At 52.8% G+C, this 22,094-nt stretch overlaps 1 protein-coding gene and 2 long non-coding RNA genes across 5 annotated transcripts in view; 2 read left to right on the top strand and 1 right to left on the bottom strand.

Annotated features, from left to right (window-relative positions):
* The window catches only part of IQCA1 (IQ motif containing with AAA domain 1), a 137,128-nt gene extending 125,852 nt beyond the window's left edge, over positions 1-11,276 (bottom strand). The window contains exons 1-3 of one of the 2 annotated variants that reach the window (XM_029933556.1): positions 11,266-11,276; positions 11,009-11,134; positions 851-1,175 (exon numbers count right to left, since the gene is read on the bottom strand). In XM_029933556.1, the coding sequence (XP_029789416.1) occupies positions 851-1,175; positions 11,009-11,019 (336 nt within the window). In that variant the 5' untranslated portion in view covers positions 11,020-11,134; positions 11,266-11,276. The other variant, XM_029933557.1, reaches the window with a different exon arrangement.
* Positions 11,277-11,459: 183 nt separating this feature from the next.
* On the top strand, positions 11,460-13,530 carry LOC115286303. The gene is made up of 2 exons (XR_003905981.1): positions 11,460-11,616; positions 11,894-13,530. It is a non-coding gene; the product is annotated as an uncharacterized LOC115286303 (long non-coding RNA).
* Positions 13,531-14,712: 1,182 nt separating this feature from the next.
* LOC115286304 overlaps positions 14,713-22,094 on the top strand; it is an 8,305-nt gene continuing 923 nt past the window's right edge. The window contains exon 1 of one of the 2 annotated variants that reach the window (XR_003905982.1): positions 14,713-15,204. This is a non-coding gene — a long non-coding RNA (uncharacterized LOC115286304). Of the gene's footprint in view, positions 15,205-20,261; positions 20,340-22,094 lie in introns of those variants that run through there. The other variant, XR_003905983.1, reaches the window with a different exon arrangement.

Here is a 22,094-nt window from a genome sequence, read left to right as displayed (position 1 = left end):
CTAGAAAAGCCGATTCCAGAAAGAAACGTCACCTTTATAGAATCTCGAATGTTTTCAAAAGGAAGAAGCATTACACGCCATGTAGAAAATTGAACACTGTCTCCTTTTAATTTTATTTTAGGGAAACATTCCTTTCGAAATGAAGACTGAGCTCACAGGATGGTGACACCGCAACGGGCTGTCCCCTGGTCTCTGGCAGACTCAGCCAGACGGAGGCGTCAGAAGGGACTCGGACGTCTGGCAGTGGGGGTCGGAAGGGCGGTGGTGGAGAGATAGAGGCCCTCAGCTCCAGGGCATCAGAGAGAGAGAGAGAGGGGGGGGGAGAGAGAGAGAGGGAGAGAGAGAGAGAGCCCCTCTTTCTTGTCTGAGCCGCAGACGCCTATTGCCATGAATCCCCAACTCACCAAAGACCCAGAGGAGGGAAGAGACACACCCACCTGTAATAAGGAACCCGCCACACAGGCGCTCACCCTGAGGAAGATGGGGGGAAACTAAGGCGGAAAGAGGTCTCCTTTGGACACAAAAGTAGGGGCACTGCGACTGGAAATTGGGAGGGTTTGTGCCACAGGATATTTGGGAAAAGGTTGGCCTCCTCCATCCGACAGGCCTGGGCAGATGCCACCGTGACAAGCAAGGCCACACCACTGGACCCAAGGACTGTGCGAGGATTTGCCCACGACCACAGGAACCCACTCCCGGCCCACGGCAGTACGGCCCGACTGACGGGCAACGCTCCACCTTTTCGTGCAACATCCAGCAATGTGTCTAGGAAGCCCGTCGAACATTGGTTACAGGCACACGGAGCTGATCTAAAGCAAGACCCTGAGAAGAAAAGAGGCTGAGTACTCACAGGCGCCAACTTCAGGTCCTGTAGGACGTCATCGAAATAATGGAACTCGGTTAGTTCCAACTCTACCATCTCATTCTTCAGTTCCAGGATGCGACCCATCACCCCATCCAGGATTTTTCGGATCAGCAGCCGCTTCTGGGGGTGGACGATCTGGTCGTAGACATTCTCCAGGTTTCTGAAGATCTGCAGGTATTTTATGTAGAAGGTGGCCAGCATTTGGAAGACGAGAACTTGGTTTCTTCGGGGTTCTGTCGTACTCTCAGACTCTTTATCAAGCAGAGAATTGAGGGCTTCTTGGGTCTGATGCCACATCTTGTTATACATCCTGAGGGAAGACAGAGACAAGGCAAACAGTCCTTGTAAGCCACATGGAACGGCGTCTGGCACAACAAGCAGTACCACAGCATCAAGCACGAACCAGGAACGCGGCGTGTCCTTACAAGGCCCTGTGGACCACCTGCGTCCTGAGGCGCATGTGATTTTGGACATGACCACGGCTATTACGATCAAATACGTAGCTTGAAAGACTTCTCACCCAAATGATAAAAAGCGATTCCCCACTACGCCCATAAAGCCTGCATTATTACGCTCCTTCAAAGACGAAGAAGTTGATAACCTGAACGGTCACCTGGTCTGTCCAGACACACAGCTGGGAGGGGGTATAAACTGGAACGGCCACGCAGGAAAGCCGTTCCAGACCATCGTAGGAAGTCGAACGTGAGCAGACGCTATGAACGATTACACCGCAGAGAAATGCTTCTGATTCAGAGTTGAGAATGAACGAGAACGAACAAAGAGTACTTGTTTGTTAAGGGTCCACACACGGGATAACCCGGTAGTTCATGAACGAGAGATGGATGAATAAACTGCAGGATACTCACCGACAGATGACCATCCGCGGTGGGGAATGGGGGATTTACAGCTCGAAGTAACACCCAGGAGCCTTAGAACCGTAAAATGTTTGGCATAAAAAGTGAGTGCGCTGGCCAGGAGGCTGAGCCTTGTGAGGGGTCATCGGGGTCCTTGCCCCTGTCTGAGTCCGTGGACGTGGTGGGGGGGAGGAGGCGAGATGGCGCTGTGCCCTCTCTCGCTGCCTCCCGGTGAGTCAGCCCGCGGGTGGCCGGGCGCCTCCTACACCCGGGGCTCCGGACGCGGCCTCTCTCGGCTGCGGAGCCCCAGGACACCACGCCCTCCCTCGTCGCTTCTTCCAGACTCCGTCCACATCTCTCCCGCAGGTCCCTTTATTAACTGCCCTGCTGAGGGTGCCATCCTCTCCCTGCCCAGACCCTGACCAGTGCGTCCACGATTGGCTGCTGCTGTTGTTGAAAGTCTGAGTGATCTCAGGTTTTTCTATCCCAGAACCAGATGAACCGCTAAAGGAGAAGTTCAGTGTCTGGAAAGAGGCTTATGAACTAATGGGCTTCCTGGGGGGGGCGGGGCGGGATCCAGGTCCTTGCCCTGGAACAAGTGGGCAACCCGTGAATGTGGGTGCCAGCCCATCAGGTCTTCTGCACTGGCCAGGGCGGTTCCCATCTCTGCCAGAATGCACCCAGTGGGTCAAGGCGGGGGGGGGGGTGGGCGCGGACAATTCCGTGTTCATCTGGGTCCAGGCTGGGGCACGAGCCTCTTCTGCCAGCGTGGGAGGGGCTGGGCACCTGCTCTCTGGGGCGAAAGGCCCCTTACGCAGCCCTACGGCCGTCAGCCCCACTCAGGAGGACCAGGCCTGGCTCTCTCTCTTCCCAGGGTTCCGCTGGAAGGTGGGCCTTTCCTGGCTGCCCCTTCCTGCCCCTGGCTGCCCTGCAGGCACCGAGTTCTCCGGCTGCCTCTTCCCTCTCATCCCATCTGCTCTCTCCTTCCGTGTTTTCCTGACCTCTCCTGTCAAGCGCTCAAACGCTCCCCCGCCCTCCTGCATGGATGGCCTTGAAACCCTCTCTTCCCATTCTGGAGGTGACTCGGGGAGAGACGGGATGGAAATGCTCATTCAGTCCACCTTGCTTACCTGGGACCCGCCTGGACCCTCCCAAGGTCATTCCCAGGCACGCCCGCTACGCCCTCTGCTCTCTGTTCTCCCTCACCCCTGCTCTGCACTGTCCTCCGACAACTGTGACCATCACGTACTGGACTTGACCACAGCCCGTGACCCGTGTTACGGGAGATGCTCGTGGCGGATGCTCCATGCTCGGGGCTCCTGGGCCCCTCTGTGAAGTGGGGGGCTGGAGGCGCCCTGCCGGGAGGGGGGGAGGGGGGTGTCCGAGCCCAGTCCACGCGAGTCTGAGCTCCGGACCCTGATTTGGCACGGTGCCGCCACCTGCACCTTGACCAAAAACAAAAGAACCAGCACCAGAAAGTACGACCTCCCCACTCTCGCAGAGATGACGGGTGAGAAACTGGGTCTCCCCCGTCTAACGTCCGTTTACCGGGTTGCAAATGAGACGGAGTATCTCCACGCACATGGGTCGTTTGGGAATTCTCTTCCTCGGGTTGTTTCCTCATTCGCGTTGCTTGTTTTTATGTGGGACTGTTTTTCCATTAATTTCTGGGGGTTCCTTATACATTCCGAGCGTCCATGCCTCCCGCGCTTGCCCCCCAGCCGAGAAGGGGGGTCTCACACGCACGCCTCTGTCCTGCCAGGAAGGGTGACCCCACCCGGATTCACGGGGCTCCAGCTGCAGGTCTCCAGGCCGGCTGGAGCGAGGCTCCACGAGGCGGCGGCCCCCGGGCACAGAGCCCGTCCCTGCCCCGGCCCGGCTGGCCTGCTGCCACACGCTCCGCTCCTGGTGCTGACGTCTCACCTTGCAGTAAAAATTCCAATTCTTTCATGTCTCAAGTTAAAATATCTTCATCTTATTTAAAAATGTAATATGACACTAGTAAATACATATTAGTATGTTACCGATTCATATAAACTCAAAGAACAATTGAAAACATTTTTAAAGATAAAAATGTTTTAAAAATAAAACATTTTTTATTTTATTATTTTTTTAAAGGGAGACTACGGGGAAGTGATCACTTTTGAAGTTTATTTATGAGAGAGAGAGAGAGAGAGAGAGAGAGAGAGAGAGAGCGAGCATGCCTGTGAGCACACGCACAAGCAGGGGAGGGGCAGAGAGAGAGGGAGACACAGGATCGGAAGCAGCTCCCGGCTCCGAGCGGTCAGCACCGAGCCCGATGCGGGGGCTTGAGCTCATCAGACTGTGAGATCCTGACCTGAGCCGACGTCAGATGCTTAACCGACTGAGCCCCCCAGGCGCCCCGTTAATCCATTATGTTTATGTCCTTGGAACAGAGACGAGAGAGGGTCATCTTTCTGGCCAAAGGTCAGACGATCACCCAGCTCCCACGAGGGCGTCACGTCGGTCACTGTCCCAAGTGCTTTCCACACCCTCGCTCATGTAAACCCGACCACCCCTGGGGCAGGGACTACTGGCACCGCGGTTTCACGGCCAAGTCTCTCAAAGCAGCGGCCCAACCCTAACCCTGACCTTGAATGCAGGGTCCACGGCCGGGCGGTCTGGCTCCCGCGCCCCTACTCTGAGCCACTGTGCGGTCCCCTGGTCTTTGGGGCAAAAGCGAGGGAGAGTGAATGCCTCATGGGGCAGAGTTCTGATGGACACACCAGAAAACAATTTACGGTTGAAAACCTACTCCCCGGCACGCCACCGAGTTTGGTACCGAGTGCTGCCCTGGGCGCTGTCCCTGGGCGCCCGTGCCGCCTGTCTCCAAGCTTGGCCATCGTTAAAAAATACTGTCAGTAAGGAACGCCCTGCCAGCGACTCGATGAGGAAGGGACTTTTTAGGGGAAAGTCAGACTCCGCCTGAGCACAGGGCCGGCCGCTCCTGGCAGAAGTGGCTGTTTGTTGGACGCGCTGCCCAACATGAGAGCAGCGGCCCCCCACCTGGCGCCAGTGTCCTGCTCGGTGGCCACTCTGCCTGCTGGGCCTTAAAACGACAGGCAAACGGGGCGGGGGGGGGGGGGGGAGCAGAAACCACAGACCCCAAGGAGCAGTCGCGGCTGGCTTAACAAGCCCCCGCCCGGGCAGGGGGGCGGTGAGGCTGCGCAGGGCGCCGGGGGCGGGGCAGGTTCTCAGTCCACCAGAGCCCCGACTCCGACTCCGAGGGGGGATGGCAGAGCCCCGCGTCCCCTGACGTGACCGGTGCAGCGGCTGCAGAGCAAACGTGCACGTAAGACAGAAAACCGTGTGGTGTGTTCTGTGGCCACACCTGTCTGGACATCACAGACGACAATGACAGGCCAATTTTGTTTCGAGCTTGGACCTAACATTCTGGCGGGGACAGCGGTCAGCGCCGGATCAAAGGCGCGGCTCCCGGTGGCCAGCGGAGGGGTCACCCCGGGGGTCTGCGGGGGCACCACATAAATAAAAACAGAGCTAAGTACAGCAGCAGGACAGCACCAGCCGAAGATTATGTCCACGGGGCCAAGAAATGCTCAATGAACTTAATTCATGGCAGATGCCTGATTAGGAATATGGTCCCCATACTCAGAGCAGATGCTGCCAGCCCTCCAAGGCACTGAGCACCAGGGGCGCCGGGGGGCTCAGTCGGTTAAGCGGCTGACTTAGGCTCAGATCACGATCTCGCAGGTCATGAGTTCCAGCCCTGCATCGGGCTCTGTGCTGACAGCTCCGAGCCTGGACCTGCTTCACATTCTGTGTCTCCCTCTCTCTCTTCCTCTCTCCTGTTCATGCCTTGTCTCTCTGTCTCTCAAAAATAAATAAACATTTAAAAAACAAACAAACAAAAAAACCCAAAACACTGAACACCAGAGACCAAAACTATCTCCAGGAGACACACTAGAAATCTGGAAGGCAGGAGTTAAAACAGGATGAAGCCCAATGAAAAGGGATTCATACAAAAGATTTAAGACACTGCTTGTAAATGACACAGTTACAAAATGCAAGGGTGTCAGCAACAGAATATAAGAAGTGAATGGGTACAATGAAGTTGCAAATCATTGATAAAAGCCATAGGAACTAAACGCAGAGTAAAATAATGAAAAACGAGACCTCACTCCCGGTACTGATGAAACATCTAAAAATCAATGCGGTGGGGGCCACACAAGATGCAACTGAAGAAAATTCTAGAAGGCTAGCTGCAGAGGCCGGAAGAGACAGAAGGCAGGAGAGACCAGACAAAAAGAAAGCAGACTCCTGAGACTGACATGCAGATTTAATATCACCAAGAATTTGGGAGTAAGACCCTGGAGGTCTCCACAAACAGAGCCAGTCCTGATTTCTGACTGGGGGCGGGGGCAGTCATAGGAGACGGGCGCTCAGCAGACTTCACAGTGTGGAACACACCAGTGAGCACTGAGGTTGTGCAGCACCCCAAGGAGGCTGTCTCCGTGGGGGCAGGTGGGGTGACCCGATTCCCACAAAGACATCACCCATCGTGAGCAAGGGACGTTGGGAGGGGAGGCCTCCACCGGGGGCAAGAGACCCAAATGAATGGACGGTACACACCCAGAATGTAAGAAAGGACATTCTGGACCCCGGTTCGGGACAGACCCAGCCCGGGGAGGCCTCGCTGCCTTCGCCCAGTGCGCTCACTGGCTTCCATCCAGGGTCAAGGGTGCAGAAACGGCTCCAAGGCCAAGGCTGAGCTGACCCCTAACTGGAACTCTGGGCCTTCTTGAGCCTTCCGAGTCCCGCCATTCCGGCGGCAACCTCTGTCTCCCTCACCTGCTGCCTTTCAGGCGACCCTGGTCAGAAGGACCAGGCAGGGGTCACTGGCTGATGGGAAATACTAAGTAGCCATGTGAGCAGGCCGACCTCCGCACCGTTAGGCTTTTCTCCGGGGAGTGACCTCAGCCTCACTGCCCTCCAGCTTCCCTGCCGTCCTGACGCTCCTGCGCGTGTGCCCGCCGGGCACAGCCCGGCCACCTCGGGGCTGCCAGCAGCTGGGGACCCCCATGCCCCCTGCAGCCCCCCCTCCTCGCTGCCCCTCAGTCCCCGAGTCTCCTACTGAGCCAGCGCCTGGGGACATTATGTGACACGAGGGGGGTGGCAAGGTGATTTTTAATTTTTTTCTTTCTTTCTTTTATAGTTTATTGTCAAATTGGTTTCCATTCAAGATCCAGTGCTCATCCCCACAAGCGCCCTCCTCCATGACCATCACCCCTCTTCCCCTCTCCCCTCCCCCGTCAGCCCTCAGTTCGTTCTCAGTACTCAAGAGTCTCTCATGGTTTGCCTCCCTCCCTCTCCCCAGCTCTCTTTCCCCCTCCCCTCCCCATGGTCCTCTGTTAGGTCTCTCCTGTTAGACCTATGAGTGACAACATATGGTATCTGTCCTTCTCTGCCTGACTTATTTCGCTTAGCATGACACCCTCAAGGTCCATCCACTTTGCTACAAATGGCCATATTTCATTCTTTCTCATTGCCATGTAAAACTCCATTGTGTAGATATACCACATCTTCTTGATCCACTCATCAGGTGATGGACATTTAGGCTCCTTCCATGTTTTGGCTATTGTTGACAGTGCCGCTATGAACATTGGGGTACATGTGCTCCTATGCATCAGCACTTCTGTATCTCTTGGGTAAATCCCTAGCAGAGCTATTGCTGGGTCATAGGGGAGTTCTATGGATAGTTTTTTGAAGAGTCTCCACACTGTTTTCCAGAGCGGCTGCACCAGTTTACATTCCCACCAACAGTGTAGGAGGGTGCCCGTCTCTCCACACCCTTGCCAGCATCTATAGTCTCTTGATTTGTTCATTTTGGCCACTCTGACTGGTGTGGGGTGGTATCTCAGTGTGGTTTTGATTTGTGCTTCCCTGATGCTGAGTGACGCTGGGCATTGTTCCATGTCTGTTGGCTAGCAACATGATTTTTAAATAAGAACATCAGCTAAAGTCACACACCATGAATTTATCCTTTATAAGTGCCCAGGCCAGTGGTTTTTAGCATATTCACAACCACCACCTCTAATTTGAGAGCATTTTCTTTAGGTTTACTTATTTATTTTGACAGAGACAGAGACAGAGTGAGCAGGGGTGAGACAGACAGGGGGGCGGGGAGGAGAGAATCCCAAGCAGGCTCTGCGCTGACAGTGCTCGAACCCACAAAGCCGTGAGATCATGACCTGAGCGGCAACCCAGTAGGACACTTAAGCGACAGTGCAACCCAGGGACCCCGAGAACACTTCCATCTCCAGGAGGAACCCCATACCCACTGGCTGTCCCCCCAGGCCTCCTCCTCCCAGCCTCTGGCGACCATTAATCTAATTTCTGTCCCTGCCTACTGTGGTGGGCACTTCCTGTACGTGGACCCGCCCAGCAGGCGCCCCGCTGACTGGCTCCTTTTACCCAGCACCACGTTTTCCAAGTTCACAGGTGCCGTAACGTGCCTTGTTACGTGCCACCCCCTTCTTGCTTGCCACGTACACTCCCGGGCACATGCCCCCACCCTCTGACCCAGCCTTCAGGTGATGGACACAGAATTGCGCCAAGGGTGTTCCTGAATCCGAATCCGTGCTGGTGCGGGTGTGGACCAGTGTTTTTAGTTTCCTTGGGCGTGGCAAGGGGGGTTGTGAAGGTAAAAGTGCCCTAGGTTTAGAATCAGAATCTGTCTCCTGGGGTAGCTGGGGGGGAGGGCTGGTCACTGACCCTCCTGATGCCTTTACTTGCTCAAGCGGCCAATCTGGATAACAATGCCTCCTCTGGGATGCCCCCAGGGATTGCTGTGGGGCAGGATAACAGATGTGAAACTGTTCTAGGAAGCTTAAAACTCGCCTTGTAAAGAGAAGATGGCATTTTATCCATGAGACTCTGTAGAATTTTGTTTAAGAACATGATTGGTTTCAGGCTTTGAGCAAATGACCAAGAAACAGATTTGGAGGTCAGGAGGATTGTGGGTGGAGAAGACAGAATACAACGGTTGATAACGACCAGATTGTTATTTCTAGATTTTGGCGGTTTTTCTGTAACTGGGGGTGGGGGAGGGGAAGCCTTGGCTTCAGACACACCAGGTACTTGGATGGGAAATCTAAATCTTGTAAACTTGGGAATTCTCTTCACGATATTTTATTCAGTCTTCAAATTCTCCTGTTTGTCCTCTTTCCAGAATGTTCCCTAGGCTTTCTTGCTTAAGGGAGACCCAGCTCTTCTCCCCTGCAGGCTTCATGAGAGGCCCTCCCTCCACTCAGACTCTTTGGACCTCAGTGGGGGCACAGGGTCAAGGTCCCTGTTCCTCACTGCCCCTTCCAGACCATCCTGCCCGTTCTTCACGCCACCCTACTCTCTAGCTTCGAACCCCCTTTCATCCGGTGCTATTACCTCACTCCTCAGTGTCTCCACGGTCTACGACCTACACCGTCTTTCCAGGCCCCACGAGACCTCTGCCCCGAGACCCACGTTTGCTGATGGACTCCGCCCCCCCCCCCCCCCCCCCCCCCCCCCCCCCCCCCCCCCCCCCCCCCCCCCCCCCCCCCCCCCCCCCCCCCCCCCCCGAACATCACCCTGCTTCTCCGTCCTCCCCACCATCCCGATTCCTTCACCACGAGCCCAGTCTCTGCGGCCAACAAACATGCCATCGCTTCCCCGCTTAAAACAAGATCTGTCTCCTGGCTCCACAGTCTTGCACCAGCTTATAGCAAAACTCCTTTTATTTTGTTTGTTTGTTTTTGAGAGAGAGAGACAGAGAGAGGGAGAGAATGAGCAGGGGAAGGGCAGAGAGAGAGGGAGACACGGAATCCGAAGCAGGCTTTAGGCTCCATGGAGCCTGACATGGGGCTTGAACCCACAAACTGTGAGATCAGGACCTGAGCCGAAGTCAGATGCTCAACCACCCAGGCTCCCCTTATAGCAAAACTCCTTTCAAAAGTTGGCAGGACTCACTACCTACCTCGTTCCTCCTCCTGGTCCCTTCCACTCCTGGCCACCTTCCTGCTCCATCCCCACTGAGGGTCAAGGGTACCACCTGACCTGTCCCCTCTCCCTCCCCTCTAAATGGATGGTCCCTTTCTGTTCTCTTCTGACTCTCCAGCAGCGCCTGACTCTGTCACTCCCCGCTCCGAGAAACATTACTTTTTGTTCCTCTGGCTTCCGGAGTTCTGCAATTCTGCTTCTTCCTCCCTGATCACACCTTTGATCCTCTGCTGGCGTCTGGTCCCTAGTCTGCTGCCACCAGATGGTTCAAGGCTCCAGGCTTTGTCCTCGGACCCCTTTCTCTTTGTCTACCCTCATTCCGTGTTAATAAAGCCCATCTACATACCAACACCTGTCGAGTGTACATTTCACACGCAGACCTCTCTCCTGAACTCAAGGCTCGACCCTCCACCTGCCTACTTGACCTCTTTGTGATGTCCAATCAGCTCTTCAAACTCAGCACGTCCACAATGGAGCTCCTGATCTTCCCCACCCGCAAAATCTCAGCAGGCCCTTGACCTCTGTGCTCTTACTTCCTCCCCTAAAAATAGGGCTAGAAATAGCCCGCATGCATGCTGGAGCTACAGAACCCGGCTGGCAGCGTCTGCGTGCTGGGTGTGAACTACTTAGCCTCTTTGTGCTTGTTTCCTCCGCTGTTAAACGGAACCCCCCCCCCCCCACTAGTCACAAGTCCTACATTACAGGGGTGTTGTGAGTATCAAAGGCGCTGCTGTATTTCAAACACGTAGAGCCCACGGAATCAGCAAGTCCTGGTGAAGCCGGGATGAAATAGCAGCCGAGCAAGTGCTGTGCGAACACTGCTAGGCACAGACACTTGCCAGCACCCTGCCACCGGACTGGCCATCTTGGTGGAAGGCAAGGCGGTATTAAAGCTTCCGGAACGTCTTTCTTGGCTTAATAGGGGCCCTGCGTGTTTTCACAAAGCAATCCGTTTACTGCCGAGCAGGATGAAGGGAAAGCAGGTGATGCACTGAGCGTACTGCAGGTGCTCCTTGCTCGAAAATGCAGCGCCAAGGGCTGAGCAGGCACGAGCGATGGGCTTCCGGGAGCGCATCTCCGTCGGGGGGGAAGGTAGTGGGCCCCGGAGGAGGGAGACCCAAGTGGATGACATCCCTTGTCCACAAGAAGCTGATGCTCTATCTTGGGCCTATGTCTGCTAAAATATTAGAAGGAGAGGAGGAGAGAGAAGAAGCGAAGCCAGCCTTCCTTCCGAAGAAGCCCACCCACGTCTCTAACCCGGCAGCCCACAACTTACGCGTTCGACATGGCTGGCTCCTTTCCCTGTTTCCCTCGCCCGCCTGGAAGCTCCTCACTCTCCTTCCGAAGGGCGGCCGGCAGCAGGGGTCGGGACACCCCCAGGAGCGGCCACGGAGAGGTCCTTCTGGAGGAGGGGACAGGGATTGGAGATGTTCTCTCACTCTGGGCAGGAAAAGGCGACCACCCGCAGAGAGGTGCAGGCACCGAGGGGAATTCGAACTTTCCTGTTGCCACCCCGAGGCTCAGGAACCTTACCCGAGCCACTCGACGCGATGCGACGCCGACTCGGAACCTAGCAACCAGACGCGACGCATGCGCAATGCCGGCTCCTTCGCCCGGCGCGCTCCGCCCCCCCTGAGCTCCAGGCGCCTGCGCTGCTGCCGCCGCCGCCGCCGCCTGGTTTCCGTGGCAACCGCGCTGCGGCGCTGAGCCACGCTGGTCCCGCGGAGGGGAGGCACCGCCCCGTAGGGGCCACGGTGGGGGGCTGAGCTCCCGGAGGCCTCTGGGGACCTGTGTCCTGGGGCCACCCCAGGTCCCTTCCACCGCAGGTCATCCTGCACGTCGTCTTCCTGCTGCCCTGTTTGCCCCGTTTTCATCCACCTTCAGGTATGGGCCTTGGACAAGGCCCTTGAGGATGGTAGCCTCAGTCTCCCATCTGTGCAATGGGATGATAGTCATTCACTTGTTCCTACCTTGACTGTGCTTCTCCTCTGGGCCGAGCGCAGACGTAGGTTCTGGGGATACAGGACAAGCAGCCCCGTCCCGGGACGGAATGGAAACGAGATGGGGAGCTAGTATGTTGTAAGTGGGGATGCTGTGTGGGTGTCAGTTCTTAGCAAGTCACCACGAGTGTCTGCCTTCGTTGCCCTTCTTTCTTCTTTAGGGACGAGTGCGATTTAGTCGCAAATTCTGTAACTCGCAGTCCCTACATGAATAGATCCGGGACCATGCGGTGGAAAGAGCCTGGAGAAGATCCCCACGTAAGAATGAGAGCCTGAGCCTGGATCACAGAACCTCTCTCCCAATCGCCGATGAAGGGAACCAAAGAATAGCAAAATTCAGCAGCAGAAAGGAAGAGAAAGAAAGAACTAAAAATTTAAGTACAACTTTGTGCTATAAATGTCAAGAACTGCACTCAGTGAACTAGAAGCCTACAGTGGAGTGTGGCGTCTGAATCTCATCTCTAGTCCCCCCAGAATCCCCACGAGGGAAGGAAACCAAGCAGACAAGATGCCAAGAATCCTCATGAATGCTGTTGATGCAAAGAAGACATGAATCCACAAAGTGAGAGGGTGAGCACAGAAGCAAGCCACCAGGGAAGTGCCTTTGAGAGGCGCCTATCAGGAGTAGGAACAAGCCCTCCTGGCCTGGGACTTGGCCAGAGCTGGGAAGAATCACGGGGCTGCCACTCTCTAGGACTTGCACTGAGTTGAGGCAAAGATCCAAAATCCAAGGACGTGTTTGTCATAGGAAAGGGGCAGGCTTCTGACAAGGGTGGGGGATGGTGGCAGAGTTTACCAGAATCTCAGGAGAAAGCAAAGCCCACGCTTGCACGCATCCAGGGGGTCAGCCCTAATCCTCACTGCATATACGGGTCGTGGAAAAGTAGATACAAATACAATCTTCCAGCTTTCAAACTCATTCCAATAGAGCGAGAAAGCAGGCAAGGAGAATTTTTCATATATTTGAGCAAATAGAAGATTTACAAAGAGCAATCTGTTTTAATATGAATAAGATAGAAGCAGCAAGTCCACTATCCAAGTTCAAGACTTTAGTGACGGGGGAAGGAAAAAAAAGGAATTACAGTGTGGGTGTGACAGATGAAGACCCTAATCTGGAAGAAAATGTAACCAAGTGGAAGAAAAATCTTCCCATGTGTCCCATGTTGTAGAACAGATTCATATGAACTGAATGAAACAGAATAAGGGCTGAAAAAAAAGATGAAGTGGCACAACGGGAAGAGAAAGATTATAAAGCTAAGACATCCAAAGGAAAATCAGAAACATCCGCCAGAGAAACCAAATTAGAAAGATCAAGAAATCGACGAGGCACAATTCACAGGGAAGGCTTGAATCAACCACAGTGAATGTATAGGGGAAAAGACTGCACCATTTAAGCAATTGGAAAAGGATTAGTTGGTATTTCTTTAAAAAGAGACCTCCAGTGTTAATTTTTTCCAAAGATAGAAGGAAATGTCTCTGAAATAAGAAAACTAAATCTGCAGATCAAAGTTCTCCCTGGGTCCTGGGAAAAAGTGGCACAGAACAATTCACACCAGTGATATCCTGGCCGTGTTACTGAACTTGAGGAGAAGCGGTGAATCTGGTGGTCTCAGAGGCCTCTACAGTAACTCTCAATGTCAGATGAAAAGGTAGCAACATTTACGAAGGTTTTGGGGGAAAATGTGACCCAAGATATTTCTTCTCACTGAAACTGATATTCCTAAATACACAAATCCTCAGGAAATGGGGCACTGGTGTGAATTGACATGTTTTCAAATACAAGTAATAGAAAACCTGATGTCTAATGACTTACATGACAGGAGGTTTAGGGGCACCTGGGTGGCTCGGTGGGTTAAGTGTCCAATTCTTGGTTTCAGCTCACGTCATGATCTCACCGTTCGTGAGTTCCAGCCCCATGTCAGGCTCTGTGCTGGGGGCGTGAAGCCTTCTCTGGATTCTCTGTCGCCTTGTCTCTCTGCCCCTCCTTCACTTGCTCTGTCTCAGTCTCTTTCAAAATAAGTAAATACACTTAAAAATAGTAAGAGGATTGATAGTCTCCCTTAATAAGAATAGAGGTGAGCGAGTTTTAGAGGTGGCTGTTTCAGTGACTCGGTGACATCGGTCTTGGGTGGTCTTCCCACGTTTTGGAGCAGTCATGCCAAAGATGTTGGATGGCTTCCCTCACGGTCATAAACTGTCTGCAGCAGCTCCAGACATTGCAACCCCACTCTGCGACAGCTCGAGAGACAGGACCAGCTGGGAAGTGTGGCCAGCATTACCGTCTTAGAGAAATCCGGATTTCCCTGCATTATGCGAGACAGAGAGGTGGATACAAGAACCAAATCCGGATTCTGCTGGCCTGGGAGCCGGCAGTATGGGCTGCTGTGGGGGCAACATTCAGCAGCACAACTTGAGCTGTTCTACAAAATAAACCACTTGATGATGAAATCCAGCAATCCAAAGATAGAAGTCATGTTCCGAGGACGGACAAGTCCTCAGTGTGGGGAAGGTCTCCCACAGTCCGCGAGGCAGAACAAATACGTTATTCTCCGATTTGATCCCACCAGCTTTGCAGACCCCTTCCTGACCGGTCCCTCTGACAGGGACTGTTTCGGACCCGACATACATTCATTCATTTAGCCTCCCATCTGCACCATGAAGTGGGTAATAATTGCATCCCCATTTACACCTGTGAAAACTGAGACTGAGCCTCCGGACGTCCAAGGCCACACCGTATACATGGTGGAGTTGCCTGCAAACCGCCTGATGACCTCAATTCAAAGTCTATGCCATTGACTATTAGCACTTTGTTGGTAGACACAACCTTAATGAATAGTTGTTAAAAAATTGTTTTCTGTTATTAAAAACAGTGGTTCTCAAGTCATTTATCCTTTGAGGAAAAAAACATCATTGCTGCCGAATCAGGTAGACGCAGTGGAGAAGGTGACATTGGCCTCAGTAGCTGATAACTTATGCAGCATCGTGGTCTCTGGGGAAAAGGATCTTCTCACACAGGCAGTCATTTGGGCCCACATCCACCGATGGGCCTTCTGAGGGAAACACGATCGTCCCCACTGTGCAACTGAAAAAGAGGACTGATCTGCCTTCAAGGAGGAAAGGCAATAACCTTCCAGAAAAGCCCAGGCTTCCTTCTCACACTCATTTTCGGGAGTAATGGAGGGTCTGCAAGAGCCCTCAGTTGTGTCCACTCGACTGTGTCAGATGCTTCAGCCCCCAGGACATCCCTGTCCCTGCAGTGTCCCTGATCCGCCAACACTGGGAGCGAGAGGGACCGCCCAGCCCATTCTGGTTCTGCACGTCTCACATCGTTCTTGGACATCAGGCTCCAGGACCAAGCGGAGGGATCCTTCCCCGAGGGAGCAGTCCTGTGGACGGCTAAGTCCCTGCGCCCCGGCCCTGGTCTTCCTGCCTCCAGGGCGCCCACCCTCAAGGTCTTTGCCTCAGCAAGATGGTAAGCTCCCTTGGATCATTCTCTCTGTCACGGTGTTCTCTGTCGATGGTGTCTTTCAGACTCAACCCGGTGACACAGAGCCTCCCAGGTGGGGGCTGGGAGACACCTCATCAACGTCTCACTGTTGACTCAGGTGGTGCTTGCCGTTGGCCAGCCCTGCAGCTCTTCCTCCGCTCTCTCCTGCTGAGCCCCCAGTGTCACTCCGCCTGTTCGCCACCCCATCCAGTTCCCAGATGGTCACTGTGAGGGGTCACTGTGGTCGTTGTGAGGCCAGGGACCCCAAGCACAGCTTGGGAGATGTGTCTGAGTTCCTGGCAGACGACAAGCTGTAGACCTGCCCGGCCACCCTGGCCTCTGGGTCACGTTGCTCCCCGTCCTCCGTGACCCCATGAAACAAGGATTCGGTCAAGTGCATCGCTAACACATAGCTCTGCTGTGCCTGCAGCCTCGTCCTGTGTGCCAGGCTAGTGACTATGGGAATTTAGAACCAGCCTCATCAGCTGTGCCTTGTTTTGGGGGAACCCAAGATGAGAACACTTGCTATCTCTGCTTCCTTTCCTAAGAACTCACACATCCTTTTACCCCTCTGTTCTGGCTCCGCATGGAGTTCAAGGTCACTGGATCTGTGCCTGAGCTGCTTTACTTTTTGGAGTCACCTGCCACTCGGAGCCTCTCCACCGAATGTGGCACGGTGACAGCTCCACCAGGCGGGGTGGGCGGCCGCTCACTGGCACCTGACTCTCCCAGAAGGCTGGGACCTCATGTACCGCAACAGCAGCTCCTGCGTCTACACCACTGTCTGGTCGTCCCACTGCAAGACTGAGCTCTGCCTTTTCCTAGGAGAGGGTGGCATGTAAGCCGCTTGGCCGGCCAAGATGGGGCGCCACTTGACCCTTCTCAGGGTCCCAGCCTCCTTGCCCTCTCCTTCACCTGTGACCCCCCTCCTCCTTCCCAGTGACGGCAGGACTAAAACCTAACAAGGTAAGCGTACGCTCTACCCTAAGACCAAGCTGTCCGCACCAAACACAGCTGGGCCAAGCACCCTGTCCCAGGGATGGCTCAGAGTTCCCATCCTGGTGGCACGGGCAGGGGACAGATGTGGCAGCATTGCCTCCAGGAGTTAGCTGCCTGGCCTGCACTCCCTGTCCGGGGCTCTGCCCTGCCCAGGCCCATCCCAGAATTCCCTCTGCCATGCCTCCAGGGTCTCATGTTCTCTTCTCCATGAAAATACTTCCTTTATTTTGTTTAGTGATCATACTCTATGCTTTGCTAGACATCTGGTGCCCAAGTCTGACTCACCTTTCCAGTAATTTCCTCTAAATTGAGTGCTATCTTTTCCACAGTCACTGTATTTTGTCCTAATATTTGATGTTCGATCCCACTTAAAATGTAAACGGCTTTTGACACAGCCTCACAGTCCGACTATGACTAGGTCTCTGACAAAGTCCATGTCCCCAGCAGTCTTGACATGTGTGAAGTCCGTTGGGCAAACGTTTATTGGTGCTGGTTCTGCACAAAGCCCAGGACTTGACACTGTGCCCTGGAAAAAGATGACCCAGATACGAATTCTGCCTTCAAAGAGTAGAGCAGAGGAGGTCAAGGTCAGAGGAGGCCAAATGCCACAGCGTCAGGTCAACTGTGGGTTTAGAACTGAGAGGGTCAAGGTGCCCTTGGCGACGTGGAAGATGGGACCTGAGCTGGCCATGCCGAGGACCAGCAGGGCTGTGGCCTGAGGAGAACATTCCAGGCAGAGGGGAGGCATCTGAGCAGACGCCTGGAGACACAGTCATTCGAGAATCGGCATTTCCGTTTGACCGGGGACAGGCTTGGCATCGCAGATGCGGCAGGCGGGGAGGTTTGGACTGAACTGTGTGGCCATCCCAGAGCTGCTGAGGTTTCATTGAGCAGGAGAACCGATGTCCTCCCCGAGCACAGAGACTCTAAAGGCGGGGGGTCAGGGGGACACAGGTGAACGGATAAACGAAGTGCAGGGCGTCCATACCGTGGAGCAACGCTCGGCCACACGAAGGAACGAACATCTGACACCTGCAGCAACGCTGAGGAACCCGAGGCCCTCAGGCTGAGGGAAGCAGGCCGAGTGCCAAAGCACAAATGCTGCGTGATGTCCCTTCATATGAGATACGTATCCGGACAAATGTACAGAGACGTGTGGATTGGAGGTTCGCGGGGGCTGGAGAAGCAGGGCCTGGGCTCGCAGCTTCCGGTTGGGGTGATGGAGGTTTTGGAGACAGCGGTGGCACTCCCATTCATATGTTCCCAGGAGGCGCGTGTGGCCCTGGGGGAGGACCAGGGATGGCACTGAGGGCTCAGCGCCGGTGACGGGAGGAAGGCTGGAGGTGGTGTCAGCGTGCTTCATGCCGGAGGCAGGGGACACGTGCAGCCAGGTGTGACTGCTGGCAGGGCGGAGCGAGGAAGACAGGACAGCAGCCCCAGAGGGGCCCCCGGGACATGGTAACGTTGGGGAGGCGTGAGCTCATGTTTAGGACGCATGGAAAGAAAGAGCGGGACCTCATCTTCCTCAGCCAATGCACCTGACCTCTCAGCCCTGGTCTAGAAGCACCTCCCCTCCCCGGCCGCCGTGTCCACGACAGCTCTTTGTCCCAAACTCCTGCCTTCTCTGCTGGGTCACGGTCGTCTCCCTCTGACCTTACAGCACACAGGACCCTGCCTGAGACCCTGGGCAGGTTCTCCGGGACCCCAGGGCCCCATGGAAGGAAGGCATCGCCTCCATCGCTCCCTGGCCAGCCCACGTGTGTAATCTTCCAGCAGGGGGCCACGCGGCGTCCCTGGGTCCAGTAACTCTCCTGCACCTGACTGCAGATTTCCCGAAAGCGCCCTAGCTGGAGGATGCCGCTCACCACCTTCCCCAGCATCCTCAGAGCGTGGTGTGGTTTTACGTTGCCATGTGCTCAACAACCGGGTGGGAAGCGGCCGTGTGCTCACACTTAGCTCCTGAGACCTTCTGCAAACTCAGTAGCTGAGCGTTGTTGGCGTTGTCTTTTCCTCGCCGGCGCAGGGACTTCACGGCTGGGGGGCAGGGAGCGCCGGCCTCCGACTCAGCTCCCATGGGTGCCTGGGGAGACCCATGGGCCTGCAGGAGGCAGGACAGATAAGAATGGAAAGTGTAAGGTTCAAATCGCATGTGAGGGACTCCTCTCAAATGCAAGACACATTTTCCAGGCTTCTAAGTATCAAGCGTCATTCTGCATACGAGGCATGTTTTAGCGTGTCAGATGCTAAGCTCTCTGCCATGACAGGCCTGCCGCCTGTCCTGTCTGAGGCTGCGGCTGCACAAAAGAGAATGGGTGGCACACAGAACTGTCTACATTTGCATACAGAGCTGGACACGAATAGAGCATTCCTTTCTTCCAGCCAGAGTTATGGAAATAAATGTTGGCAGGCTCTTGGGGTCCCAAGACCTACCATTGACACTCTTGACTCTTCCTGACCAACCTCCAATGTTAGCGACGTGTTCTAATTTATCACAGCGGCAATTCTACTTACCTCAAGGGCTTATTATAAGAATTCACTGACTAACGGCTGTAGGGCACTTGGCATGCGTTAGGACCCACCTGCTGTTACGCAGCAGCTAATCCCGTAAGCTCCTGGAGTTGCCAGGGTGTCTGCTCAAAATCCACATCTCAGTTAGCAGTGCTCCTGATTTGGGGGTTTGCAGCAGTCGTGGGAGAAATCCCAGATGTTGAGGATCTGTTCCATGCGGGGTGCTCACCGGAAGCGCCCGGAAGCATAGATTTTGGCTTCATAACAGTGAAAGGTATAAACGTGACTCTGACAGCTGAAATCTACACGCCCGAGCACAGCCGAACATCGGCTCTGAGTCATGGCTTCTCTCCAGTCTATTATAACAACGTATCGAAGGATATTGGACTGGAAATGAGTCTTATTTGATGGATTTTGTTGAGCATATGCTAGTGAACAGATTTAAAATGGGTATCAGTAATCCGACCATTACAGTCTGGATGGGATTCCAAAGATAACAGACGACACAAACAGCAAAGATATTTTACGTCAAATAAACATCACTTCCCCGGGAAATGGCTCTGTGTGTGTGTGTGTGTGTGTGAGTGTTTCTGCTAAACTGCTTTATTATCTATAAATAAAACTGTCCAGTGTGAGAAAAAATGAAAAGGAACTAGCCAATGACAGGATGTTTTTATTATTATTATTATTATTATTATTATTATCCTGGTTTTTTTCCACAAATATTGTGGCAGGTTTGTAACCCAGGTGCAAAGGAGGTCACTCTCATTGTTTTAACACCTGCTGTCTTTTAAAATGAACAGGACTTCCACAAGCCATTGATAAATTCAGTCTTAAAACTGCCTCAGGAATGGCTTTTATTTTGATACTACTTGTGACTAACTAGCACGTGTCCATCCAACTGGCTTTGTTTTGTTTTGTTTCTGTTTGACTCTCAAACCGTTTTCCTCTTCTTGTGAGATTTTCACAATGCTCATGGTAAAAAAACAATAGTTCTTGATACCCAGGGTGGAAAGCTAATTGCAAATAACAGCTGCATTGTTCATAAAACAGAAGTGACCACATTAATGAGAGGTAGTTGGAGACTTAAATCGGCAGGGGTCCTGACTGCACCAGTAAGATGCAGTTTAACAGCAGAAAACATATTTAGCTAATCTGTTCATTTATCGTAGACCGAGGCTGGACTTAATAGAAATACAATCTTCTTCGCAGAAGTTGACTTCTGCATTTCCATGCTCTGAATTCTATTTCAGACTTTTTAGTTGTCTAACACATGAAATGCAGATAAACACAGTAAGAGCTACAACCTTTAAAATTACTTTTTACGGGGCATCTGGGTGGTTCAGTCGGTGAAGCGCCCGCCTCAGGTCACGGTTTGAAGGTTCCAGCCCTGCGTTGGGCTCTGTGCTGACAGTGCGGAGCCTGCTTGGGATTCTCTGCCCCTCTCTCTCTGCCCCTGTCCTTCTCACAAGCTCACTCTCTCTCTCTCAAAATAAATAAATAAACTTAAAATAAAATGAATTTCCTTTTATTACAGTAAGTCCGGAAGAGGGTGCATCTCTTCAGCGTATTGCTCAAGGCGTTTTCTCGATCTGCACACACGCTTACTCTAAGTACGTAGATCAAGACACAGGAAAGCGGCATTTCCAAGCTCCTCTGAGCCCTTCTTAATCTCATCTCGTGTCTTTTTCCCAATCACAACCAGTAGCCGACTGACTCCAAAGATTACTTTTTCCCGTAAAAAGAAAGGCTTTATGGGGCTGTACCAACATTTTGTTCAACTGTTCTAATAGCAGGCTTACCAACTCTTGCAATTTTCTGTCTTTTTCTTTGAAACTGTGGTGTTATCATCTCCTTGTGGTTTTGACTGGCATTTCTCAGATGGGTAAGGGCGCTGGGAACCGGTTCACATGCCTGCCTGGCCATTTGGGTACCCTTTGTTTGTTTTTTGTGAAACACCAATGCAAGTCATTGACCAAACTTTCATGAAAATTTGTCTTTTCCTTACTCATTTTTAGAAGATATTTGCACATTGTGACATCAGCCCACGTTTGATATACTTATTGAGAATTCCTCCTCTCAGCCCATGGTTTGCTTTTTCTCTCTCACTGATGTCTTCTGATGAGTAGAATTCTCATTTTGAGAAAGCCTAATATTTCCATCTATTTCTCTATGATGAGTGCGATTTCGTGTTCTGTTTAAGAACTTTCTTTTTGTTTACTTCAAGGTGATGAAGTATCCTCTATGTTGTCTTCCAGAAGCTGTATGATCTTAGGTTTCACATTTAGATCTATAATTTACCTAAAATTAGTTTTTTTGGGGCGCCTGGGTGGCTCAGTCGGTTAAGCATCTGACCTTGACTCAGGTCATGATCTCACCATTTGTGGGTTCAAGCCCTGCATTGAGCTCTCCTCTGACAGCTCAGAGCCTGAAGCCTGCTTCAGATTCTGTGTCTCCCTGTCTCTCTGCCCCTCCCCTGCTAGCTCTCTCTCTCTCAAAAATAAATAAACATTAACAAATTAAAAAAAATTTTAAGATGCTGGGGCACCTGGGTGGCTGAGTCGGTTGGGTGTCTCACTTCAGCTCAGGTCATGATCTCACAGTTCATGAGTCCGAGCCCCGCATCGGGCTCTGTGCTGACAGCTCAGAGCCCGGAGCCTGCTTCCGACTCTGTGTCTCCCTCTTTCTGCCCCTCCCCCATTCACGCTGTGTCTCTTTCTGTCTCTTTCAAAAATAAACAAACATTAAAAAAAATTAAAAAAAGATTTCATTTTTCTATGAAGAGTGAAGTAGAGATTAAATCTCTTTTTTTTTTTCCTGTGGGAACATCCAGATCTACCAGCCTTGTTCACAAGAAGACGCCCTTGCCCCCGGCTCTTCTGTGGCACCTCTCTCATGAATCCAGAGTCTGCATAGGTGTGGGTGTCTTTCTGAAAGGGTGTTGAACTTTGTTTTGTGTGTTTTTTGAATCATTGGGACAATCAATGATTTTCTCCTTTATTCTGTTAATGTAGGGAGGTACATTGTTTGGTTTTTGATGCAGAGCTGGGATCCACCCCCCCACCCCCCCCCGCCCCATGATCTGTAACATGCACCGCTACTCCTTATGGGTAAGATACTGCTGAGGATGTTCGCACCTGCCGTCATGAAGGTTGGGAGGCTGGGATTTTCTCTGACAGCTGTGTGAGAGTTTGCTCTCGTGGTTATGTTAGCTTCACAAAATCAGTTGGGAAATGTTCCTTTTTTTCTGTATTTTTAAAAAAAGTTTGTATAAGATGGTTTTTATTTCTTTCTGAAATGTTTGCTGGATGTGATCCGGACCTGATTCTTTGTGAGAAGGATTTGAAAATTAAGAAGTCAATGTCATG

This window comes from Suricata suricatta, chromosome 3, assembly GCF_006229205.1.
Source record: "Suricata suricatta isolate VVHF042 chromosome 3, meerkat_22Aug2017_6uvM2_HiC, whole genome shotgun sequence".
In the NCBI taxonomy this organism is placed as follows: Eukaryota; Metazoa; Chordata; class Mammalia; order Carnivora; family Herpestidae; genus Suricata; species Suricata suricatta.
This window is presented reverse-complemented; position numbering and strand designations above follow the sequence as displayed.